The sequence below is a fragment of the Petaurus breviceps genome, unplaced genomic scaffold, assembly GCF_028583685.1.
Source record: "Petaurus breviceps papuanus isolate PSGF00001 unplaced genomic scaffold, PetGlider_PUasm1.0 90845, whole genome shotgun sequence".
Taxonomy (NCBI): Eukaryota; Metazoa; Chordata; class Mammalia; order Diprotodontia; family Petauridae; genus Petaurus; species Petaurus breviceps.
In genome coordinates this window covers 4,188,634-4,215,834 of record NW_027187359.1, presented here as the reverse complement: position 1 = coordinate 4,215,834, position 27,201 = coordinate 4,188,634, and the positions used below count along the sequence as shown (strand labels likewise).

At 43.5% G+C, this 27,201-nt stretch overlaps 1 protein-coding gene across 1 annotated transcript in view; it reads right to left on the bottom strand.

The window, feature by feature from the left end:
- Positions 1-1,363: 1,363 nt before the first annotated feature.
- Positions 1,364-27,201, bottom strand: part of TRIM35 (tripartite motif containing 35) — a 37,353-nt gene continuing 11,515 nt past the window's right edge. The window contains exons 2-6 of the mRNA XM_069071952.1: positions 25,923-26,018; positions 20,242-20,472; positions 16,148-16,170; positions 11,913-12,031; positions 1,364-3,826 (exon numbers count right to left, since the gene is read on the bottom strand). Coding sequence (XP_068928053.1) covers positions 3,264-3,826; positions 11,913-12,031; positions 16,148-16,170; positions 20,242-20,472; positions 25,923-26,018 — 1,032 coding nt within the window. The 3' untranslated portion in view covers positions 1,364-3,263. The remainder of the gene's footprint in view (positions 3,827-11,912; positions 12,032-16,147; positions 16,171-20,241; positions 20,473-25,922; positions 26,019-27,201) is intronic.

The window sequence follows — 27,201 nt, the reverse complement described above, 5'->3', positions numbered from 1 at the left end:
TTGAACCCTTGTTTTCCTGACTCCAAGTCTAGTACTTCAACTGTGCAACACTGCCTCTCTCTGATAGAACTTCCAGAGTTTGTGTTCCACTGGGATAGTCTCAGAGGACTGAGGTTTACCTAAATAGCACATTAAAGCAGGCCCTGGAATAGGTCTCATGGCTACAACTATCATATATAGAAATACTGGACAACTACGATGCTGAAATTTGCTCAAAAATACTAGGAGCAGTTAGGTGATGCAGTGGATAGAGTGCCAGGCCTGAAGTCAGGAAGATCTGAAGTTTGAATCTGGCATCAGATACATACTAGCTGTGTGACCCTGGGCAAGTCACTTAACTTCTGTTTGCCTCAGTTTCTTCCCCTGTAAGATGGAAACAGTAATAGCACCTACTTCCCGGGGTTGTTGTGAGGATCAAATGAGATATTTGTATGGCACTTAGCACAGTGCCTGGCACATAGTAGGTATTATAGAAATGTTAGCTATAATAAAAATTATTTCTCAATTTGTTCAAAACATGTTGGTTTATGGCTTTATACAGGCAGGCTCCAACTTTTAAAATTTTGCTCCAAAAGACTCATCCTGAGGTGGCTATTTAGAATTTAGAAGCCATTTCCCTTTAGAGGCAATGGACAACATGGTGGTTAGGGTCCCAGGACAGGCTTCCAAGCCGTATTTAACCAAGAATATCTGACATACAGGACTATATCTACAGTCTGAGAGCAGAGACTCAAGCTCAGATAGAGTCAGGAGCCATTAATCTGTTCGGGGCGGGGTGGGGTCCCTGTGGCCTATGTATTGACTTAGTTTCGTAATGCAATCCTATCGTTTTATTGTATTTTTATTTGGTTAAATATTTCCCAATTGTATTTTTAATTTGTTTTTTGCAGCACTTAGGGAGTACTGTGGGCTGTGTGTTGGATATCTCTGTACTAGATTTTAGCTGCCACTCGTACCCAGGTCTCTGGGAGAAAATGCGGTCACTTTTTCTCCATAATTCTTTGTTGAAAATGTGTTGCAGCCAGCTTCCGCCCACCACGCGCCTCCCCATTGTCCTAAGGCTGAAATCAACTCATTTTTCTGAGACTGTAGTTATTCTCTGATTCACAACTATACATCTGGGAAATTACTGGGAGGAAAAACAAAGCATCAGTTCAGGTTTCCCTAGATTTTGTTGTTGTTGTTGAGTCGTGTCCAAATCTTGGCAAAGATACTCTAACGGTTTGCCATTTCCTTCTCCAGCTCATTTTACAGATGAGGGAACTCCAGGGTCACACAGCTAGTAAGTATCTGCGGCCAGATTGGAACTCAGGAAGATGAGTTTTCCCTAGATAGCCATCCCAAATTCTAAAGCCACAAGCAGTGTAGATAATTAAATACCCAATGTTTATTTTCATCACATCATCAGTCCAAACTGTGATACAGTAATTTTATTTTTACATGCAGCACGTACATCTTATGGTACATTGGGGGGTGGTTTAATCAATGTGTACAATACACCTATACCCATTTTAGAGGATTTAGAACATGACTGTAGCAGGTCATATAGGTTTTATCCCATTAAAACATCCTGCTGGTTATTTCTATGATTTGTCTGATACTGAGTCTATGGTGAATACGCCCTGCAGGCAGGATGTCATTCTTATACAGACATGGGTGATCCTTCTACCATCCTCTTCATGACATGGTTGTGGGTAACATGTTATGGTGTAAGTTGGGGCCTGCTCATGGATGAGCTAAGGCTAAGAGAAAGGAATACAGAGAGGGGGCTGAGAGCTGGGCTGTGGCAACCTTCTTATGTACTGGGGAAGGGAGGGGGGAAATAAAGAGAAGGAATGGTCCTGCTCAGGTGAACATGATAGTCAAGCAGGATGCCAGAGGCCTCGTGGTGAAGCGTGCTACTCACCTCCTAAAAGAGGTGATGGACTCAGGAGTGAAAGCAGGCCCATTTTGGGGACAAGGCCAAGCTGGGGATTTGTTTTACTTGACTGTGCATGTTTTTAACAAGCATTTTACTTTTCTTGTTTTCTTAATGAGGGGAGAGTGGAAGGAAGGGAGTGAAGGCAAATCTTTGTGAAAATAAAATGAAATGTAATTAAAAAAAAAAAAAGAAGGGCCAGAGAGGAAGAAGCATGTAAGGCCCTTTAAGGTGCTGAGTCGCAGCAGCCCAGCATAGGTCAGGCCCTCAGGCTTCTTGATTTAGCTGCTCTCCTGCCTTTTAACCTCTTGTAGTCTATCTAGACCTAGGTTCCCCTCTCAGTTCTGACAATTACTACCTGAGTGACCTTGGGTAAGTCACTTCACCTCCTTCTGTAAGATGATGGAGTTGGACTGGATGGTCTCTGGGGTCCCTGCTGGTTCTAGATTCTATGACCCTATTACACAGAGAGCAAGTTGGGAAATTTGGTGACCAAACTACAAAGGCATCCCAGGATCACAGACTCTCTTGGACCTGGAAGGGACCTTGAAAGTTACCTACTCCAAACTCCTTATCTTATGGATGAGAGGATTGCTGAGTGGCAGCTCAAACCTGCAACCCCTGTTACTGGAGGAGGCTGAGGCTGGGGGGTTCTGGACTGCAGTGGGGCTAAAGCAGATTGGGTGGCTATGCCAAGTTTAACATCAATATGGGAAGCCCCTGAGAATGAGGAAGAGAAACCAGGCTGCTTAAGGAGGGGCCAACTTACCCAGGCCAGAAAAAATGGGGCAGGTTAAAGCTTTTATACCCATTGGCATTTGGGTTGGGCTTTGGTGCGGCTACTATTCTTCTGGTCTGAGTGCAATAGGGAGACTTGGTCTCTAAAAAATAAAATTAAGGGGTGGCTAGGTGGTACAGTGAATAGAGCACCAACCCTGGAGTCAGGAGGAACTGAGTTCAAATCTAGTCTCAGATACTTAACACTTACTAGCCCTGTGACCTTGGGCAAGTCAGTTAATCCCAACTGCCCTGCCTTCCCCCCTACAAAAAAAAAAACAACCCAAAATTAAATTAAAAATGTAATAAAATTAAATTTAAAAAAATGACAGAATTAAGACCAGTAGAGGGGAAGTGACTTTCCCAAGGTCACACGGGTAGTAAGTGGCAGAGCTGGGATTTGAGCACAGGCCCTGTGACTTAAAACCAGTGTTCTGGGGAGAAGATAGGGGCAGATTGTGGAGAAGTAGAGAAGAAACAGAAATACCAGGGAAAGGGCAATGGGGAGAGTGGAAAGGAGGGGCATTGAATCAGAGAAAGGAAAGATTTAACTCCAAGGTCCTCAGCCTTAGAGCTCTTCCTTGACCTGGATACGGAGTGGACAGAGGCGCAGGGACTCAGGGGGAGTATCTGCTCGTGTGCCCCCTATATAGAAATAGGGTCGCACCTCCCCAAAGCGGCCATGGAAGGTGTAGAGGTGGGCCTGTCTCTCTGCATCATAAAAGGAGAGCTCCCCCTCCTCACACTCCAGCTCCACACGCAGGCGCTGAGGCAACACAAGGCCCAGGAGTGAAGCTGAAGGGTCAGACGCCACACAGCGGTCCCCGTCCACTCGGCAGATGTACCAGAAACCTGAGCGGGCATCGTGGTAGCAGCTGTGCGAGTGCCCGTCCCCACCGGACTCTCGACGAGTCCGAGCTACACCCACCCTCCAGTTATGGAGCCCACCCAAATCCACCTCCCAGGTGTGGGAGCCATGGGAGAAGGCCCGGGAGCCCAGCAAGCAGGGGGAGGACGAGAAGCGCTCAGGGTTCTCCACCTGGACCCGATAGCCATGATTGGTGACCTTGGTGAGGTCGTCAGAGACGGAGAGCCAGCCAGCTGCTGTGTTGGGGTCAAAGCTGAAGGGCACTAGGAGAAATGAAGGAGAAAAAGGATCTCAGTAGCTTGGCACACGGACTCCTGGCCATCTGACTCATCCCGCTCTACTCTGTCCCTTCTGACGTTCCCCCACACCTATGATTTCATAGGCATATGGGGTTCCTGATGAGGAAATCTCTTTGCCAGTGGAGATTGGCATCTGCTTTACAATTTACAGTCTGAGAGAGTTGCTTGGACACCGAGAACCTAACAGGTCACATAGCTAAGGTGTATCAGAGATGGGGTTTGAACCCAGGCCTTCCAGGTCTGAAGCCAGCAATACAGCTACTACCATGCAGACTCTCCCAAATTTCTTAGAAATGGAATATATCTGGTCAGTTCCCTTTGTTTTATAGAATCAACTATTAAAAAAATTAGTAAAAATCAGCACTGCCCCTTGTCCTAGGATGCTCTGGAATAGGAGTTCCTAACCTGAGTTCTGTGAACTTGGTTTTAAAAATATTTTAATAATGATTTCAGTATAATTGACTTCCTGTATAATCCTGTGTGTTTTATTTTGTGCATTTAAAGACATCATTCTGAAAAGGGATCCATAGGCTTTACCAGACTGCTGGAGGGTCCCGACACAATGAAGGTTAAGAACCCTGAATCCAGAGGAGATGGACTTGTGCCAAGGTTCTTGTATCAATGAAGGAAGGTTAAAATGTTGCCTTCCAAGGTTATGGCACTGACTACTGAGCAACAGTCAGGTCATTCTGTGTCCCATGTGGTTTGGTACAAGCTCCAGGCTCTGGAGGGGTCACTATCCTGAATTCTAAAATGGCATTGAAGGCCACCTCTGGGGGTGTGCCTCTGATGGGAAGAGGGCTGAGGCCTCTAAGCAAACAAGTAAGTTCTGGGGTTCAGAGAAGGATTTCATTCTATTGCCTGGTCCTGGTATGTCAGACCTAAAGGATGAAGGTTAAAAGGCATTTTTTGTTGTTTAGTCCAGGGGTGGAGAACCTGTGGCCTTCAGGCCACATGTGGACCTCTAGGTTCTTCACAGAGAAGTTTGTATTCAGTCAAAGGGCCGTACGCGAGGACCTAGTGGACCACACATGGTTTCGAGACTGCAGGTTCTCCACCCTTGAGTTTAGTCAATCAGTTGTGTCCAACTCTTAGTGGCCACTTTTGGGATTTTCTTGGTAAAGAAACTGCCATTTTCTTCTCTAGCTCATTATGCAAATGAGGAAGCTGAGGCAAAAAAGGACTGAGTGACTAGCCCAGGGTCATACATCTAGTAAAGTTTCTGAAGGCTGGATTTGAACTCAGGTCCTCCTGATGGGAGGGCCACTACTCTATCCACTGAGCCCCCTAGCTGCCCTTTAGAAGGGATGCCATTTAATTTTACCAATCTTTCCACTCCCCCAGCACCTCTGAAAACATGTGGGCAGGGGACCCTGATCTTTTGGAATTCTAATGTGGCCTAGGCTTGCCAGAAGTTCCTAGAAATGCCTTTGGGATTCTCCAGCATCACAGCACAATGAAAGAGCCCTGGATTTGGAAGCAGAGAATCTGGGTTTAAGTCCTGGCTTTGCTGGTATCTGCTAGTACTTTATCATCTTGGGAAAGTCATTTTACTTTTGTGGGCCTCAGTTTCCTTAGCTGTAAAATGAGGTTGAACTAGATGGTCTAGAAATTGAATATACTTTCCACAAGTAAATGTATGATCCCTGGGGTCTGCCCTACCTCAAATCTGCCCTGCCAAAGCAACCCCAAAAGTCTGAAAAAGAGGCCCCAAGTTCAAGGCTGTTACCTAAAGACAACCATCCCATAGCTCACTGTCTCCAGTGGCATACACAGTTTGGCTAATTGGGGGGCATGTACTTCTCAGTCATAAAGCAATAAGGGCATATAATAGCCAAGTCATATTGGGGGGGGGGGTTCAGTAACCCCTGCATTGAGACCAAGGGGAGCATCTTGGCAGGCAAAATTTACAGTGACATGAATAGTACAAAGAAGCTTAGGTTTAATGAGGGTTGGAATAATACTTTAATGCCTAATCCTCTCTTAGGAGGCAGCTAGGTGGCTCCGTAGATAGAGTGCTAGGTCTGGAGTCAGGAAGACCTGAGTTCAAATCCAGCCTCAGAAACTTACTAGCCATGTGACCCTGAGCAAGTCACTTAACCTCTGTTTGCCACTGGAGAAAGAAATGTCAAATCACTCCAGTATCTTTGCCAAGAAAACCCCATGGCCAGAGGCTCACAGGCTCACAAAGAGCTGGAAATGACTGAACTACAACCACAAACCCTTTCTCATGTTTCTCATCTCTCCTTCCTTCAGAAGATGCCTTCCCTTGAGGTAAGGCTCTGATCACTATGGAAACTGAAGCCCTGCACAACCTGGTTCTAACGTAGCTTTCTGGGCTGATTTCACATTCCTTCTCACATACTCCAGGTTCCAGCCAGACTGCTCTATTAGTTGTTCCCCATGACATTCCATTTCCTCTGCCATGCATTTGCACAGGCTGTGCCTCATGCCTAGGATGCTCTCCTTCACCTCAACCTCTTGGATCCTCTAGCTCTCTCTAAGGCTCAGCTTCAGTGTCACCTCCCCTCAAAGCCTTCAGGGATGCTCCCCCATGGCTTTCTCGGTATTTGATTTGCATGTTTTTAATATTTACTTTTGAGGTGCGTAGTTCCCAAGCTATATTCCTCCCCCCAGGAGAATGTGAGTGACTTGTGGATAGGGAGGGTTTAATGTCTCTCTTTCTATCCCCAGCACCTTGCACAAAGCCTGGCACATAGTAAGTGTATAATCCAGGTTCACTGAATTCCACTGAGCTAAAGGGAACCCCACTCCCTGAGGGAAGTCAAATACAGAGTGCATGTCGAGGCTTCTGGGTCGAGGGCTAAGTGTTAGCAGTTACTGTTGCTTCAAGTATCTGTCTGATAGAACTCTCCACCTCACAGGTGCTTCTGTCCTGGCTGTCACGAGTGGCTGGCTCCAGTGGGCAGTCCCAGCCTGGCCCTAGGGACTGCCTAAGACCACAGCAAAAGCTGGTGATCACACTTTATTGCTGGTCACATCTTCCAGGAGGACAGCTATATATCAAGATCATATACATACACACAAAGGGTGGCCTTCAGAGTGAGGTATATATGTATATGTATATGCATGTATGTGTGTGTATAGAGTGACACATATGTGTGTGTATTTATACACACACAGGGCATGGTACTAAAGTCCAGATAGTAAGAGGCACAGCTGGCAGGGAAAAGGAAAGAAGGGAAGATGGGAGGAAGGGAGGAAGGAAGGGAGGGAGGAAAGAAGGAAGGGAGTGAAAAAGGGAGGAAGGGAAGAAGGGAAGGAGGGAGGGAAGGAGGAAAGGAGGAAGGAAGGGAGGGAGGAAGGGAAGAAGGGAGGGAAGAAGGGAAGAAGGAAGGAAGGGAGGGAGGGAGGGAGGAAGGAATTGCTCCAAATGCCAACAAACACTGTAGGGGCTATGCCTCATAGCCCAGGAGTATTTCCCCTAAGCAGGTACCTTGTCTACCCTAACCATACCCTGTGGTCCCAAGCTTTTCCTCTCCCTTTTATGTGATATCTTCCTCCACAGGAACATAAGCTTCATGAGGGCAGGGACTGTTTTGCTTTCTTGCATTTTTATTCCCAGCACTTAGCACACAGGGCCTGGCACACAGAAATTGCCTGATAAATGCTGACTGCCTGCCAGCATGTTAGACCTGCTTTGTGGAGGTTGGGCCACCTTGCACTTCAGCTGTCAGATGAGGTGACCTCTAGGGAAGGGTTCCTTTGAGATCTAGCATTCTCTGATTCCACATAGATCCCCCAGACCTTGATCATTCAGAGTAATATGCTATAGCAGAGCTTTCTAACCTAGGTTCTGTAACCTTAATTTTTAAAAAATATTTTGATGACTGAATTTCAACATGATTGGTTTCCTTTGTAATCCTGTCTATTTTTTATTGTATGCATTTAAAAATATGATTCTAAGAAGAGGTCCATAGGCTTTACTATATTTACCAAGGGGTCCCATTACCTCAAAATGGTGGAGAACCCCTGCACTATAGGGATCTGAACTGAGCACCTCCCAAGTTTTTCCCCTGAAAGGCTGCCACTGCTGCCATCTGGTGGATGCTGGTTCATCTGCATGGGCGGGCATCCTTGCTCACTCACAAAAGCTCCCAGGCTAGAGTGGGCTTTATGTCTAGGCTGCCACATTTGCCAGCTGCATCCCATAGCTCATTGCCCCCAGTGGCATACACAATTGGCTAATGCGGCCGGGTACTTCTCATTCTAAAGCAATCAGGACATATAATAGCCAGGTCATATTCCGGGGGGGATGGGAATTCAGTACCCCCTGCATTGATACCAAGGGGAGCATGTTGGCAGGTAAAATGTGCAGAAGGCTTAAGATTAGGTACAAGTGACATGAATAGTACAAAGAAGCTTAGGTTTAATGAGGGTTGGAATGATATTCTAATGCCTAATCCTCTCTTAGGAGGTAGCTAGATGGCTCAGTGGATAGATTGTTAAACCTCCTGCCAGGAAGAATCTGAGTTTGGGGAGGTGGGATAAACAGAGTGTGGTGATCGAGAGGAAAAGGAGAAGGTTCGAGGCCAAGGAAGCAAGAGAGTAGAGCTACTAGGGATGACAAAGATTGGGATAAAGGGGAAGAAAAGGGGGCGGGGAAGATGATGGTGTGGGGAATAAGAAAGATGGAAGTAAACTGAGTGGCAGGTATCTGGAGAGAGTAGTATTCTAGCAGAGGATGTTAGTGGGGGCGTTGAGTGAACTGTGGGGGAGGTTAGTGGTCAACTCTCAGTAATGGGGAAAGGATGGATCAGATGGGCATATGCATACTTGCTATCTCCATCATTAATATGCATACTTGCTATCTCTGTCATTAATATGCATACTTGTTATCTCCCTCATTAGACCATAAGTTCATCCAGTGTAGGGGTTATTCATTCTTTGTCTTGGTGCCCCCAGCACCTAGCAAGCCAGTAACAAGCATTTATTAAGGCCTCATTATGTGCCAGGCATTGTGCTAAGCTCTGGGGATACAAAAATAAAAAAGTCCCTGCCCTCAAGGGCCAGTCTAATGGAGGACACAACATGCAAATGACTATGTCCATACAAAATACACATGGGTGATTTCAGAGAAAAGGCACTAGCATTGCAGGGGGCTGGAAAAGGCTTCTTACAGAAAGTCGGATTTTTGCTGGGACTTGGGGGAAGTTGGGGGAGCCAGGTGGTGGAGGTGAGGCAGGAGAGCATTCCAGTTATTGGGGAAAGTCAGTGAAAATGCATTCAGTTGAGAGACAGAGTTCCTTGTGGGAGGAAAAGCAAGTACGCTGATGTCACCAGATCACAGAGTGGATGGAGGGAAATAAAGGGTCAAAAGAATGAAAAGGTAGGAAGGGGCTAACTTAATGAAGGATTTTATATTCTGTCCTGGAAACAATAAGGAGCCAGTGGAGTTTATCTAGGACGGAGAGGACATGACCAGACCTATGCTTTAGGAAGATCACTTTGGCAGCTGAGGCCACCAGAGGGCACTGTGAATAGAGTGCTGGGCCTGGAGTCAGGAAGATTCGTCTTCCTGAGTTCAAATCCAGCTTCAGACACTAGCTGAGTAACCCTGGGCAAGTCACTTAACTCTGTTTGCCTCATTTTCCTCATCTGTAAAATGAGTTGGAGAAGGAAATGACAAACCATTCCAGTATTTCTGCCAAGAAAACCCCAGATGGGATCACAAAGGTTTGAACAGGACTGAAAACAGCTAAACAATGACAAGCAAAAGATTGGATTATGGGGTGATGAGAGAGGGTGAAGATTCAAGGATGACACCTAAATCAAGAGCCTGGGTGACTTGCAGGACGGTAATGCCCTTGATTAGTAATAGGGAAGTTTAGAACAGGAAGGTCTTGTAGAGATGGGGTAGAGGAGGGGAAGGGGATAGAGGAAGATAATCAGCTCAGTTCTGGACATGTTGAGTCTAAGGAGCATGTACCTCAGATTCTCAATAGACAGATGGCTATATGAGTCTAGAGGTCAGTACAGCGGTTAGGACTGGATAAATAGGTCTGAAAGTAATCTGCAGAGATATAACTGAATCCATGGGAGCTGGTGAAATCCAAGTGAAACAGTATAGAGGGAAAAGAGAAAAGTAAACTGCTTCTCCTCCCTGACCATTTGTCAGGAGGATGGCCCAGAAGAGAGACTCGGGAGCCACTCCCAGTTAGGGGACATGATCCAGCAATAGAGACTAAGGAGTAGTGGTCAGAGAGGTAGGAGGTGAATCAGGAGAGAGGAGTATCTGAAAACCTCCAGAGAAGAGAGTGATCAACAGCATCAAAGGCTGCAGAGAGGTCAAGAAGGATGCAGATGGAGAAAAGGCCCGTCAGATTTGGTGATTAAGAGATCACTGATAACTTTGGAGAGCACAATTTCAGTTGAATGCAGAGGTCTGCAGCCCATCTGTAGAGTTAAAAGGAACCGTGAGGGGACAGGAAGGTGGCACCTATTTTAAATGGTCTCCTCATGGAATTTGACCATGAAAGCAGGGAGAGATATAGGGTAATCTAGCAGGGGTGGACAAATCAAATGAAGGTCTTTTGAGGAGGGCACAGGGCACATTTGTAGGCAATAGGAAAGCAGCCAGAAGACAAGAAGAGACTAAAGATTAGTGAGACAGTAGGGTTGATAATAGGAACCTGGCTGCTAGAACTTAGTTGGGGAGATTTTGGCTCAATAGGAGGGAAAAGGGTCAGAGAAGGGGCTTTTGTTTTGATTTAAAGGGTAGTGTCCACTGCTGTTCAGTACTTGGATGAGGTCTTGGTCAGAATGGGGCCAATTGGAAGAGTAAGGTGCAGGAAGAGGTATAGGCTGGTTTAAAAGTCGGGGTCATCTGGATGGCAAATAGGAAGCTAGGGGGATCTTGTCCTGCTTCCAGAGGCAGCCTTCTAGCCACCTTTAGCTTTTAATCCAAAAATCAATTATTAATATTCATAATATAAATATCATTAATATTAATTTAATCCAAAAAGTACTTATTATATGCCTGAGATAAAAAGAGGAAACAAAAAAATAGGTCCTGTCAACCAGCTGGGTGGTAGAATCAGAAACCAAGATCTTAACAGATTAAAATGTTGGGCCAAATTTACTAAGATGAACCCTAACAAGAATGTAATGGAAAGCATTTCCATCTTGTCAGGATAAGCTCTCTGCTACAGGTCTGTTTTAGGATCTGGTATGAGGGACGGAAGATGGGGAGACCTGATTTCCCTTTCCTATCCCAGAATCCTCTACTATTCTCCACTTCCCACACCCCTGCTTTTCCCCTTACTACCTTTGAGTTGGTTGTCTTGCCACAGGAGCTGCCCCAACACTTTGGGTAGGAGAAGGCCTGGCAGAAGACCCTCTCTCAAAGGCCAGGCCCTACCAACAGCTATGTGATAAGGCTGAGCTGGTGGGAGTTAGAACTTGGAATGGATTGAGGGAGCTTTCTGCTCATGCCCAGGTGGGAGCTCCGATGGAAACTGCAGCTCACACAAGCCGACGGAGCAAAACCGTCAGTAATGTTTGAACCAACAAAATTCATTCATGCTCAGCTCATAACAACAACATTCAGCAGAACATAATCAAGAATCAGCCCGGCTTTCTGATGCATAATACCCCTTTCATTTCCCTTGCCTTCACAGGTCCTGTTTTCTCAATCTTTATGCACCTGTTCTGGAGGCTTTCCAAATTCCTCCATCTCTCTCTCTCCAGGAAATCCCAACATGTGCCTCAGAACTAAAGAGCTTCTCATCATGGCAAAATAGAATGGGGTTAGGGGACACAGGTGTATGTCATGGTGCTCACCCAGAAGCAAAGTCACTTAAGTTTAGAGCTGGAAGAGGCCTCAGGACATCTCGTCTTCTCATTTTACAGTTGAAGAAACAGAGGCTCAAAGTTAGGGAAGTAGCCTGCCCAGTACAATGCCATTAGTTAGGAGAAGAGGCAGATCTCAGGCCTGGACTCCTATTTCAATGTTCTTTGCAGTATGCACTGCCTTCCCCCTCACCCTCTTCCCCCCATCCTGGAGAACCCAAAGACCCCTCCCACTCACCAGCTTCAATACTGCTCAGCATCTTCTTCCAGACACGGTACTGCAGGGAGTCCAGGTATTTGCTGACGTCGATAAGCATTCCTGGTTGGATGGGCTCTGGCTCAGTCGTGCAGGAAAGCCTAGGCAAGGAAATAAGGGGCAGAAGGGGCCACAAGGCACGAGTGTGGTGAAAGGAAAGGAATGGGGTTCCTTCTCTTCCCATGTGGGCTTCTCTGCCACTTTCAGAGCATCAGAATCAGAGAACTGGAAGGGACTTCAGTGGCCTTCTAGTCTACCCTGAACCTAAACAAAAATCTTCCCTGAGTCCAGATTTTTTTTTCTAAGACCTCTAGTGAGGGGAAGGGTGCAGCTAGGTGGCACAGTGAATACAGTAGCAGACATGAAGTCAGGAAGACTAATCTTCATGAGTTCAAATCTGACCTCAGACATTTTTTAGCTGTGTGACCCTAGGTAAGTCACTTAACCTTGCTTGTCTCAGTTTCCTCATCTGTAAAATCATCTGGAGAAGGAAACAGCAAATCACTCTAGTGCTTTTCCCAAGAAAGCCCCAAATGGGGTCAAGAAGAGTCAGACTGACTGAAACAACTCAATAACAAGAGTGAGGGCTAACCCTCTCAATGTCCTGAGGCAGACTATTTCTATTGTGATTTGGATAGCTCCAATGGTTCAGAAGTCCTACCTTATATCAAGCCCATCACTTTGGTGATGACCACACAAGCTGTCTCTTTTGTCCCTTTGCCACTTCTGGTTGTTGCTTCTAACTCTGCTTGGTTCCCAGGGACAGAATCTGCCTATTTCAGGAGTAGGGAACCTGAAGCCTTCAGACTGTGAGGGATAATTTGCAGTGAAGTTTCCCCATTCTGAAAAATCAAATCTAGAGTGGCTTCAGCATCCACTAGGCCGAAGTTTAGAGGTCACCTGACCTTGCAGGAATGTGGGACTTACAGCAATGGAGATGCTCCCCAGTGCCACCTCAGCACAAGATATGCCAAATAAGGACAGAAGTGCTTTCTCAAATGTACATTGGGTGATAACTTCCAGCCGATGGAAGAAAAGGGTCAGGAGGGGGGTAGGGAAGAATTCCAAGTTAGGGCTTTATAACTTCACCATTTCCTTTTGTAAACTGCTTCTCCTCCCTGACCATTTGTCAGGAGGATGGCCCTTTCTCGAGATCGTATTAAACCATTCTTTTCTGCTTCCTACCTTGAGAAACCTCTGACTATTATTTGGGTAAGGATTTCTGTTGCACACAGTTTTTGGGGTGCACACAAGGCCACATGTGACCTTGTAGGTCCTTAAGTGCAGTAGAATTTTGATACATTCAAAAGACTGTACTTAAGACCTAGAAGGCCAGGTGTGGCCTGAAGGGCACAGGTTCCCCAACCCCGACTACTCCCCCTTTGATGCAACTGCCCTTCAACTCCCTGAGGATGATTATAATTTCTCCCTAAATCTTTCTCTTTTCCAGGCCAAAAATTCCCAATTCCTTCAACCTTTCCTCATACAACATAGACCTGAGGTCCTTTAACTTGCTGGTTGCCCTCCTTTGATAGCAACTTGTTCGACTTGTCTATATTTTGCCTAAAATGTGCCTAGAATTGAATTTTACACTCCAAATATAATCTGACCAGGGCAGAGAATAAGAGAATTATCATCACTTCCTTTGACTAAGGATTGCATTCTCTTTTTTGGTTTATAGATTGCTAAACCATATTGAGTTTACTTCCCAAAAATTACCAAAGCAGCTACAAGAAGCTCTAGGTCAGGGGTGGGCAGGTGGCCTAAAGGCTGCAGTTTTCCCATCTCTGCTCTAGGCACTCTCCTGTTATGACTAAATAAATCTTCTTTTGTTATATGTTGAATGACCTATGAATGTCTCCTTTTGTTATGATATCAAACCTAAGGGACTAGTCTGAATCAGAGTCAGCCTAGAACACCTTGAAAGCTAGACCACTGCCCCGCTGAACAGGTAAAATTATTAGAAAGCTCTTCCTTATATTGAGCTGAAATCTATCTCCCTATAACTTTTATCCAGTGATCCTGGTTCTGTTCTCTGGAGTCTATTGAAGTCAATAGAATAAATCTATTGCTACCAAATAGAAACTCTCTGCATTTAAACTCAATACCATTTAATCCAGTGCTCTGCTCCCTCAGGCTCTGAGAGAGAAGGAACTTTATAGGATCAGAGAAAAAAGCATCATAGATTTAGAGGTCATAATGTCCAACTCCCTCACTTTATAGATGAGGAAACTGAAAGGCAACTAGGTGGCACAGTAAATAGAGTGCTGGGCCTGGAGTCAGGAAGATCTGAGTTCAAATCCAACCTCGGATACTTACTAGCTGTATCACCCTGGGCAAGTCACTTAGCCTCTGTCCACCTCAGTTTCCTCAACTGTAAAATAGAGATCATACTAGCATCTACATCCCAGGGTTGTTGTGAGGATCACAAATGATACAATGTTTGTAAAGTGTTCAGTACATTGTCTGGCACATAGTAGGTAGATAATAAGTTAACCCTTCCTTTCTTTCTTCCTTCCATCCATCCATCCATCCTTCCTTCCTTCCTTCCTTCCTTCCTCCCATAGAGATTAAATGACTTGCCTAGGGTCACACAGCTGGCAAATGTCTTAAACAGGATTCAAACCCAGCTCTTTCTGACTCCAAATCCAGCACTCTATATACTGTACTATGTTACCTCTCACCCTTCCTTATGGGCAAGTTTGTGATGGCCCTAATTCTTCCTCTAGTGCTCCATGGAGATGACTTAGTCTGTGGAGCCAGTGTGCTGGGTGCTTTGATCTATCCCCAAAGTTCTACTGCTTCTTCTCTTGTTACAATTAGTGACTTCAAAAGCCCCTGGGAGAAAATAATCCTTTGTAATATACCCTACTGCTAAGCCATAGATGGGTGAGAGCACTCAGGCCAGTCCTAAAACCATGACTGAGCTTCATTGGAGGAAACGTGTCATGAATAATTGTCCAGTAGCTGTCATTCCCTCAGTGGCATGGGAGTCCTCAGAAGCAATAACCATACTACCTCCCCAGTTTCCCTGATGCTTAGGTACCTTATGGACATCCATGAGGAATACTGAAAGAACTAGGCAGCATCTACTCCTTGTAGATGGCTAAACTCACTGGTTTCTTACTTAGGGTTCAATCCTTGTGGCTCTACCCCCAGACAGTTAAGTCCAGGAGCATCAGAAGCTTAGGGTCTCCAAAATTCTTCGGTCAACTTCCCTCTTGGGTACTTGTATCACAAAAAACAATGCCCTTCCTAACAGAGTTGAGCTCTTCAGATTGGCTGACCAATATGGAAATTAAGTAGGCTGGTAGGGTGTGCCTATGTGGGAGGATCATCCTCAGAATAACAGGGCAAATAACTTTTTTACACTGAACAAAGTGAGAGTCCTCCTACCTGATTTAAAACCATTCCACCTTAAAGTTAGTTATACTTGGGGGTTCAGTAGGGCAAGGACTGGGAGGGCAGTGTGGTGGGGGAGAGGAAGAACTATCATTTACAGAATGAAAGCAAATGGAGCTAGACATGGATTAGACTTAGGGTTCAAGGACTAAGACCTACTAAGACAAGGGGGTGGGAACAAGAGTAAGATAGGAGAGTAGACTTCAAATTCTGTGGGTATCTCTGTATTATACAAACTTCCTGTTCTCAAACATTCACTGTTGTGGTGTGGTCATTTTAAATGCCTTTCTGTGGACTCCAAAGGTAGTTCTAGAATGTACTTTCTTTTTTTGGGGGGGAGGACAATTGGGGTTAAGTGACTTGTCCAAGGTCACAAGGTTAGTTTTTTTGTGAGTTGTGTCTGAGGCCAGATTTGAACTCAGGTACTCCTGACTCTAGGGCCGATGCTCTATTCACTGAGTCACCTAGCTGCTACTGTGGAATGTACTTTCAATGGGCTTTGGTTATTGCCTCACTGGAATTCTTTTATATGACTAGGTGTGACTGAAGCCACAAAAGGGGACAGCTAAATATACTGTGCTGTGATTCTTTTTAACATCCTGTGACTTCATGCTAGGAAGAAAGGGGAAAAAAGAAAGGAAAGAAAGCAATAGAAAGGAAGGAAGGAAGGAAGGAAAGAAGAAAGGAAGGAAGGAAGGAAGGAAGGAAGAAAGGAAGGAAGGAAGGAAAGAAGGAAGGAAGGAAGGAAGGAAGGAAGGAAGGAAGGAAGGAATATGATTGATTTATTTGTTCCCCAATTACTTCAAGGAACTTACCGACGTTTACGACTCTTGTGTTTCTGAAAGAAAAAAAGAACATACAGTAAAGAGATAAACATCTAGACTCAATAAAAGCCAACATTTATCTGAGAAGTGTTATGAACCCCAGAAAAATTTCACTCAGTTTCCAAACCTGGGAAAGTGAGGGTATCACAACTCTACTATTTGTTTTCAATCTTTTGGTTTTCATCCTAAACTAGGGTTGGGGAACTTGCACCCCTGAGGCCACATGTGGCCCTCTAGGTCCTCAAGTGCAGCCCTTTAACTGAATCCAAACTTCACAAAACAAATCTCCTTAATAAAAGAATATGTTCTGTAAAACTTGGACTCAGTCAAAAGGCCACACCCAAGGACCTAGAAGGTCACATGTGGCCTCAAGGCTGCAGATTCCCCACCCCTGGGCTCTAAACCATACATGCAGAGACATTTTGAAGGTCACGAATAAAGATTAAACTCACAGGACAACATTTTATATCAGAGACAGAGAGCCTTTTTTCCTTCTTTCTATTAAAGGCCAATAATTAAAAGGAAAAAAATTCAAGGAGTCTAATTAAAAAGCCTAGAATGAATTTGTTTATTTTTAAAGGGAAAAATATAAATTCAACAAACATTTATTAAACACCAACTATGTACTAGCCACTGTAGCTACCAAAGCAAAAATAAAATCATCTCTGCCTTCCAAGAGCTTATATTATATTGGAAGGAAACAAAGAGAACATAGATTAGTGAATATAAAATATGAAGTAAATCTTCTTGAGTTCAAATCTGGCCTCAGACACTTACTAGCTGTGTGACTCTGGGCCAGTCACTTAACCCTGTTTATCTCAGTTTCCTCATCTGTAAAATGAGCTGAAGAAAGAAATGGCAATCTGCTCCTCTGTCTTTGCCAAGAAAACCCCAAATGGGATCGTGAATTGTCAGACACCATTAAACAACAAAAACAAAATACAAAGTCATTTGGGGAGGTAGGTAGAATAGAAACTATCCACCAAGAAGATCACGAAAGGCCTCACGCAGGAGGTGGCATTTGAGCTGGGCATTGAAGCAGCTAGGAGGTATAGTGGTTAAAGTGCTGGGCCTGGAGTCAGGAAGACCTGAAATTCAAATCCAGCCTCAGATACTGATGCTGTGACCTTGGGCAAATCACTTAACCTTGGTCTGCCTCAGTTTCCTCAACTATAAAATAGGAGCAAAAATAGTACCTAACTCCCAGAGTTTTTATGAGGATAAAATGAGATGGTATTAGTAAAGCACTAAGCATGTAGAAGGTGCTTAATAAATGAGTATCTTCTCCCTTCTTTCCTTGAAGGAAGCTAGGGATTCTAAGAGGCTGAAGTAAGAAGAGAGTGAATTCCAGGCCTGAGGGACAGGCTAAACAAAAGTACTGAGACAGGAGGAGATGGAGTAATATGTTCAGGGAATAGCAAATAGATCATTTTGCTGGATTGCAAACTGTTTCACTCATCAGCTCTTAAAATGAAGAGTGGAGAATACCAATCCTATTCAGTAAACATGACAAACATCTCCATTCCAGGATATAACACAGGAAGGAGAAAAGAAGGAAGAAATTAAGAGGGAAGATGTAAGACAAAAGGAAAATAAAATGTACACTGCAAAGACATAAGGGAAAATGCTGTCAAGTAGCATCTCTGTACCTTATGGCCTTTCCCAATATTGTTGCTTCAGAGTCCAGGGGTGGGGAACCTGCAGCCTCAAGGCTATACATGGCCCTCTAGTCCTTTGATTAAATTCAGTAGAAAACATAGAGGCCACATGTGGCCTCAAGTCCCTGTTCCAGACCTTCAAAGTGATGTTGCCTTTTTGCAGTTATAGGCCAAAATAGAAATGTCTCCTTTTGGGGCCTGACTCACAGGCTCCCCACCTCTGGGTGACATGATCAGCTAGTAAAATTCCATGTCTGTAGGGGCAGTATTCTAATTCTATTCCATATTCAAATTCATTATATTAACTTTAGAGTGATAATTGAGTTGAACACTAACATTTTAAGCCATTGTTAGACAAGTTTGTGAACTTTCTCACAAGTCCCTATTAAATAGCTGAGAATGAAATGACTTCTTTTCCTAAAAATTGAGACATATACATAAAACAACATAATCAGTAAAAACCAAAATCCAAACCAACAAACTCAGGACCTTGAATTTGTTATGACATAAAATATTTGACACAGATACACATGGACTTAAAATGATTTTTTAAAAATCTACATATAAGCCACAAAAAGTATAAAAAAATAGTGAAGAACTTACAACCATGAGCAGAAAGTGTTAAAAGCCCCCATTTCCCTCCCTGGGACAGCCTTCTTCCTCAGTCCTCCTCATCTTCTGGGACGCCTATCTTCCTAAACCAAACCCTTTGCAGCTCAGGGCAAGGCAGGGCAGGTGAGTGAGGTAGGGATTCAGAGGATAGGGGAAGGGAGGGAGTTGGATTGGATTTGGTGGAAGAGAGGGGAAGATCAGAAGGAAAAGAAAAGGATGAAAGAAGGGTCAAGAAAAAGGGAATGAAGTTAAGGAAAAAGAAGATGGGAGTTACAGGTCAGGAGTCAGTCAGAACTTATTGGTTTACTGAGTAGCCAGTGATCCAGCTGGACAAAAGGCTCTGGTATATTGAGTCAGGTGTGCAAGTCACCAGTACTCTTTTAATTTTCAATTCACATACACTCAAAGAAATGGCCATCTATTTAGTGAGGCATTTGACTTTTCTCAGGCCTCTGTTTCCCTACCTATAGAATGGAGGTAATAATATTTATACCTCCACAGCTTTGTTATACAGGAAGTGTTCTGTAAATCTGAAAGTACTATAGAAATCTAAGTTGTAATTATTTTCTGCTTCTGCTCTGGTCTACACTTAAATTATCCCAGGCAGATTAGTTTTTATTCTAATCTTTAAAATCTGTCTAAAGAAGCAGATCCTAAATCAGCTGCACATTGACTTAGAAAACCACAATTTAACATTATCTCTGTTGTACTGGATTTTTATTTATTTTATTAAATATTTCCCAATTACACTTTAATGACCATATGCTTAACACCTCTGCTTTAAATCATATCTTCTGAACCACCTGGTTTTGTCTCACATTCAGTGAGTTATTATATCCTCCTCAAATGTCTTTTGCTTCCATTTAAATCCCCTTTCCTTTTTTGTAGAAGGTATTCTAACTGAGAGAAAAACCAGCTGGTCTGTTTTTTTAATTTTTGGCATCTGGACCTATGACACTATCATAGTGGGGAAACTCCCTTTACCCATGAAAAATCAACAACTAAGGGGTTAAAATAATTTGCCCATATTCACGCAGCTGGTGTATATCACAGGAAGGCCTTGGAACCAGGTGTCCCTGACTCCAAGGTCAGCTATCTATTCACTGTCACACTCTATTCAAGCTCAATTCCCATAGCACCCCCCCATTAAAAAAACAATTTCTACTAATTTCTGCTGTTCTTTTGTGGACTCCATCCCGGTGAGCCAAACTTAGATATGATACGGAGTATGGGAGATTCCTAACCGCACAGAAGCTTTTATGCTTCCAGTTAATTCTCTCCATTTCCTGGTATTAGTATCAATCCAAAGCAGCCCTTAGTTTCTCTGTGACAGGAGAGGAGGAGAGGAGAGAGGAGCAAGCAGGTTGCTATAAGGATGCTGGGTTTGTTGCAAAGCTCTTAGAAAATGCAGACTCACAGGGAGCACTTTTCTCATCAATAGCATATAGCAATCCTATAACTGGAGCAAGGAACACTTTTAATCAAGAATATCTACTGGGGGCGGCCAGGTAGCACAGCGAGTAAGAGCACCGGTGTCTGGATCGAATCCGGGCTCCGACACTTAGCACCACACTCAGAAATAACTGGCCGTGTAACCTTGAGCAAGTTACTTAACCCCGATTGCTCATAAAAAAAAAAAAAAAAGAATATCTACTGGTCGGCACCGAAAGTGGGGCACAAGGGATTGGGATCAGCCACGCCGCTGATCTCCTAGATACTCTTGGGACAAAAAGACCTCATGTGTTCATTCCCACCAGCCCCATAGAATTCTCTCACCGCCGCTCCCCACCCCCTACCCCGACCTCAGCCTCTTACCATGAGAAAGGAGATATCATCTTCCTTCATCTCCATCTGCAGCCTCCCGATCTCGTGAGCAAGGGCCTCAGTCTCTTCTGCCAACTGTTTCATTTTTTCTTCTACCTGCCTCAGTTTTTGCCCAGCCTCCTCGGTCACTGCATCCAGGGCCGCCCGCTCTTCTACCCTCAGGAACTCTCGGAGTTTCTCAAACTCCTGCCGGATCCTGCCCTGGAGCCAGGCAGCTTCTACCTAAGGCAGTGGGGGAGAATGTGAGCTGAGCAGAGAGGTGAGAAGGGCCTGGGAGAAGGTGCGGAGGAAGGAATTTGGAGACATGGAGAATGGGTTAGGCTGAAGACAGAAAAGGAGTGGGAGCAGAGAGGAGGTTTGTCAAGGCTGAGGAACGCTGACTGAATCTGTGGGTGAAGTTCTGTGGTTAGAGGCTGAGAAGAATGATTTGGTAAATAAACGGATTAATTTGTCAAAACTACAGTAAGTAATAAGAACAATAGCTAACACTTACATAGAACTCTATGGTTTGCAAAGTTTTAGAAACGTTATCTCCTTTGTTCCTTACAACAAGCTGTGAGGCAGGCACTGTTCTCCCCATTTTACAGATGAGGAAGTAGAAGCCGAGTGAGGGCACATTTACATGGCCACTAAGTATCTGAGGGTGAATTTTATCTCAAGTCTTCCTGACTTCAGGTCCAGTGATCTACCCACTACTCAGCATTTCTTAAGCTCCCAAAATAGCGCTGGGCAAGTATCCTCTCAGAACCTCAGTTTCCTCTTCTGTAAAATGAATAATTTTACTTTAGAGTTAACAGGATCACAATTATAGAATTGTAAGGGACCTTAGAGATTACCTAGTCCATCCCCTTCATTTTACAGGTGAAGAAACTGAGGCCCCCATAGAGATCCAATGGCTTGCCCAAGGTAATTTTTAAGTTGTTTTCAATTGTGTCTGACTCTGTGACCCAATTTGGGTTTTTTTTGGCAAACCATTCTTGGAATGGTTTGCTATTTCCTTCTCCGGCTCATCTCACAGATGAGAAAACTGTGACAAGCAGGATTAAGTGACTTGGCCAGGGTCACACTGCTAGTAAGTATAAGGCCAGATTTGAACTTGGAAAATGAATCTTCCTGACTCCAGGCCCAGTACTGTATCCACTGAGGCATCTAGCTGCCCAAGGTCACACAGGTAACAAATGGCAGAATTGAGATTTGAATCCAGGTCCTAAATCTAGCCCTTTTTCCTGTACTTTTTTTGTCTTTTGGCTCAAATGAGATCAAAGATGCCAAGTGTTTCAAGCATTTATTAAACACCTGCTATATGCCAGGCACTGTATGCTATCCAGATGTCAGTTATTATTCTTGCCTTCCCACTGAGAGGGTGGCAGGGGGAGATTCCTCAGAAATGTCAGGCAGTACATACTACTCAGCTGCTATACAACTGTGAAAAGACTCTACAGTCTCATAGCTGGGCTGTGACAAGGTCTACCCACATCACGGAGAAGGAAAATCAGGTAGATGGCACTGACTTCCAGAAGTTCTTAATAGCACTGTCACCACTAAGAATGAGGCCTGACAAAATCTGCTGGGACTTGGGGACCTGGCCTTTGCTGCAGTCTTTCAGGGAGGCACCATTGCTGACAGGGTCAGGCCGTGTTACAAGACCCAACGGAAATGGCATTTTCAGGAAGGAAGCAGGGATATGGTTTTGACAGCTGATGAAAGGCTCGAATGTCTGCAGGCTGTCCCTGACCTCACTGGCTTTGGTTGTTATGGTCCTCATTGTTCGTCACTGTTGGAATTGCATGAGCTGTAGCCGGCATTTTTAGAACAGCTATCCAAGGTAAGCAGCATGGTAGAGTAGAGAGGGCACTGGACTTCAAGTCAAGAAGATCTGCCTCAGAGACTTACTAGCTTTGTGCCCCTAAGCACAGCTAAAGTTGCTGAGCCTCAGTTTCCTCAGATGCAAAATGGAGATAACGAAGATGAAATGAGATAATGTATAGAAAATCTTTGCAACTCTTAAAAGATTATGTAAATGTCAGCTGTTATTATTAATCAATCAACAAGTATTAATTAAGTGCCTACTGCATGCAGGCACTGTGCTAGGGATGGGAGGATATGAAGACAAAAGCCAAAATCCCTGCCCTCCAGAACTTTACATGTAACAACTTACTATGTAACCTTACATATAACAACACATACGAATATAATTAAGTAAAAAGTATCTTTGCAATTTTCTTCTCTAGCTCATTTTACAGATGAGAAAACTGAGGCAAACAGGGTTAAGTGACTTGCCCAGGGTCATACAGCTAGCAAGTGTCTGAATGCAGATTTGAACTCAGGAAGATTAATCTTCCCGATTTCAAGTCTAGAGGTCTATTCAATATACCACCTAGCTGCCCCTTGATAGCTGCTACTAAACAACAACAAAATAAAAACTATATGCCAAATAAAAACAAAGTAATTTTGAGAGGTACCACCAGCAACATAAGGGATCAAGGTGTGACTATACATTCTAAATTGGCTTCCCAATGCCATTAATTGAAAGACAATGTTGCAGAGTTGACAGAAGATTGGCACTGGAGTTAGGAAGAGATCTTCCTAGGCTGATTAGGTCACTAACAAGAAGTTCCTGGAGTACACAGGTTGAGAAGCCCTGAAACCCTGCCCCCTCCTCATAACTGGCTCTTGCTACAGGACAGAAACAGGTAAATAGGGTACCAAAGAAGATCCTAAGGTGGGTTACAGAGGAGAGATAGAGTATTTGTTATGGTTATTTTGTGCCAAGCACTGTGCTAGGTGATTCTAGCAGGGGAAAACAACATATAAATGGGTGCTGAAAAGGGAGGGACAAAGTACCCAAGTTGAAAAAAATGGAGAAGACCAAAGAGTGAGCTAAGCAAAAGTGAAGAGAGCATGGCTGGGACCCCTTAAGAAATAGTAGGGGCGGCTAGGTGGCGCAGTGAATAGAGCACCGGCCCTGGAATCAGGAGGACTTGAGTTCAAATTTGACCTCAGACACTTACCACAAAAACTAGCTGTGTGACCTTGGACAAGTCACTTAACCCTAACTACCCTACCTTTACCCCTCCAAAAAGCAAAAAAAAAAAAAAAAGAAGAAAGAAAGAAAGGAAGGAAGGAAGGAAGGAAGAAAGAAAGAAAGCAATGGTGGTCCCCACATAGAGAATAAATAGCTAAGTTACAGAGGCTTAGAATGTGCTGTAGCATAATCACAACTGTAAGATGCAATAATGGACCATTTTTGTGTAACAGTTAAGAGAGAACTGGCTCTGTCTCTCTTTTTTAAGCAAAGGAAGTTCTAGAGCTTGAAAAACAATGCTCCTGACAGAGATACAGAAGTGCTATAGTAGCTGCAGCAGGTGGTCTAAAAACAGGCCTCGTGAACATCAGGCATCAGCAACCTCCTTCCTTTCTAGGAGAAAGGAAGCTCCTTGAGGGCAGGGACTGTTTTCTTTATGTGTGTGTCTGTGTGATTTTTTTTTTTTGCTTTGTACCCCTGGTGTCTAGAGCTATGTCTCACACGTGGTTGGCATTTAATGAACATTTATTAGATTCGTTGAAATTCTCTACAGATGAAGAGAAAGAGAAAAAAGCAGCCCCAAGGGCATGTTCTCACTGAGATCATAAATGTGCCATTATCCATTTCCTCTTCTAACAGAAGAATGCACTCTTCATCATCATCATTATCAATGACAACATAATAATAAACATTCATGTAACACTTAACATATGCCAGGCACTGTGCTAAGTGCCTTCAAATATTATTTCATTTAATCTTCACAACAACCCTGAGATATAGGTGCTATTATTATTATTCCCATTTTACAGATGAGGAAACTGAGGCAAACAGGTTAAGAGATTTGCCCAGGGTAACATATCTAGTGTCACCTAGCTGCCCCTATAACAACTACCACCACCACAACCAATGGTACTGATAAGGACCATAAGGTACTCATAAGGCTTCTGGTTCAAGGTAGCCAGAAACATTTTTAATAGAAACTGTTCTTACAGTTCCAAAGGACTTATGATGAAAAATGCTATCCACCTCCAGAGAAAGAACTGGTGGAGTCTTATTGCAGATTGCAGCTTACTATTTTTCATTTTCTTTATTTTTCTTTGGTTTGGGGTGTTTTCTTTTGCAACATGGCTAATATGGAAATACATTTTGCATAATTACACATGTATAATCTATAGCAAAATGCTTGCATTCTCAAGGAAGGGAAGGAGGAAAAGAATTTAGAACTCAAAATTTAAAAAACAAATATTAAAAATTGTTTTTTACATGTAATTGAGAAAAAATAAAATGAAATAAACCAAACTGTTCTTATAGAGCCTGCAACCTTCAACTTAAGACAGAACAGAACATTTTGAACAAAATTTAAATAAAAGTTTTGAAAAGAAATTCAAACTGGCTTCTTCATTAACCATAGGTCATTGTTCCCAGTCAGCTGCATAGAGAGAGCAAACAGGTCTAGCTCTGAATTGGGTAACCAAATATCAAAAAAGGTCTGCCCAGCAGTATTTTATATGGACCAGCCAGGAGAAAATGACAGGAGCTCAGGCAGGCAGCTAGGGAAGTGGTAGCAGCCACATGAAATTCAATGAAGGCTGGAAATGACTGGGCACATTCTACAGCCCCTAGCTGTTCATCCACTGCTATGGCCAACTTAGCTTTCATCGAGTCCCTACTGAGCTGCTGCTATCCCACAAAGAGAACATAAGATAAGAAGTCAAGAACAATGGGTAATTTCATATGTATCTTCAAAACCAACCAAGGAAGCCTTCCAGAAAATTCAAGGCAATCTAATAAGTATTTATAATTCACCTAGTATGTTCAAGGCACTGTGCTAGGGCATTTGGGTACATCAAGTCATAAAAAAATAAAAGCAGCAACAACAACAAAGCCCAACCAGTCTCTGAGCAAGCAGATTTCAGAAAAACCTGGAAAGATTTACATGAACTGATACAAAATGAAGTGAAAAGAACCAGGAGACTATTGCACAATGCATTGGGAAGATTTCTGGGACCAGTTAGATGGAACAGTGAATACAGCACCAGCCCTGGAGGGCCTGATTTCAAAGCTAGCTTCCAGTGTGACCCCGGGCAAGTCACTTAACTCTCATTGGCTCACAAAAAGAGAAAAAAAAGGAAGATTCCTTGAATAGCAAAGTTAAGGAGAATTGTAGAGGGGATAGATGAGAGGCAAGAAGACCAGTTAGGAAACTAATGCAATAAACTAGGAGAAAAGAGATGAGGACCTGAACAAGGATGACTACAGAAGTGGTTGAGAAGAGGGAATAGCCCAGAGTTTAATCCTGATATTCCAAGTTCCATCTTTCATTCATTTGCTCATTTCATTCAACAAGTATCTACACTTCATTGGCTCTTCTTCCTTCCTCTCAATCTATACTTCTAGCTCTGGAAGAAACTACCACACAAGCCTTAGGGCTTCTAAAACAGAGGGATGCAGAGGGAGAAAATTTGGGGTCCCTATAGAAAAAGCTATACTATGTTAAGGCCAGGCAAAGGTATGGTGCTCTTTTTCATGTTACTGTATCAGCCAGGATCAGTGCCTTCCCACCTCCTCTGCCTACCGTGCTTTCACTTTTGTTTTCTGTCCCAAGCAGAAGTTCTGCATTGCATAGCTTTCCCAATGGAACACTCACCTGATTATGCTTGACAATGGCCTCATAAGAACGACGCATGGCTCGGAAAGCTTTGGCTTTCTCCCGAAGACAGTGCTCCATATTCCTGCACTTCGCCTGAATAAGAAGGAAGACAAGAAAAAAGGAGGTCACAAGTCAGATTTGCCAATCTTTCATTCTCCTGGGTCCTCATGACAAGCAAGGATTCTAGCCATTGACATTTCTATAATTCTTTGTGATTAACAAATAGTAATAACTCATTTTGGCCTGTCACTTTGAGGTTTACAAAGTGATTTCCTCACAACAATTCTGTGAGGCAGGAAGTTTAAGCATTATTATTGTCATCTGACCAAGATGGAAACTGAGGAACAGAGAGTTAAGCAACTTGCTTGGAGTAATATAGCCTAATATAGATGGTAAATGCTAAACAGTCAACAAGCATTTATGAAGCACCTACTATATGCCAGGCACTGTGCTAAGGGGTAGGAATACAAATACAAAGAAGGAAACCATCTGTTGTCTCAAGGGTTCTATTGGAGGGGGAGATATGCATACATATACACACAAACACATACAAACACATATATAATATATATACACACATATATACATATTCACATACACAGAATAAATAAAAACTAATATGTACATATATGTATACAACATATACAAGGCAGGAAGGGCATTAGCAGCTGGGGAGATCAGAAAGGGCTTCAAGTAGAAGGTGGTGGTACTTTAAAGGCAGAGAGAGATTACATGAAGCAGAGGTGAGGAGGTAGTGTATTCCAGGCATAGGGCACAGCTAGTACAATAGTATAGGGATAGAAGATGGAATGTCATGTGTTCAAAGAACAGAGAAAAAGTCAGTTGGCCTAATGGTAGAGTAATACATATTCTCCATAGGGGAAAGGGAAGTAACATACAATGAAGACAAAGAGAATGTTTGGGAGGTAGAACCAAGATTAGAATTAACATCTTTTGAATCCAAGACTAATATTCTTTCTACTGGTGACTCTGAGGAGGTCACTTAACCTCTGTCTGCCTCAGTTTCCTCAGTAAAATGGGGATAGTAATAGCACCTACCCTCACAGGGTTGTTGTGAGGATCAAATGAGAGTACTTAGCACAATGTCTGGCATATAGTAGGTACTGAATAAATGCTTGTTCCCTTCTCCCATACCACCACCATACATTGCTACATATTAACATGTATATCTAGAAAACAATTTAAAAGTTTTTGAATCATAGAATTTGAGAACTGAAAAGTATCTCAGGAATCATTTAGCCCAATGCCTTCATTT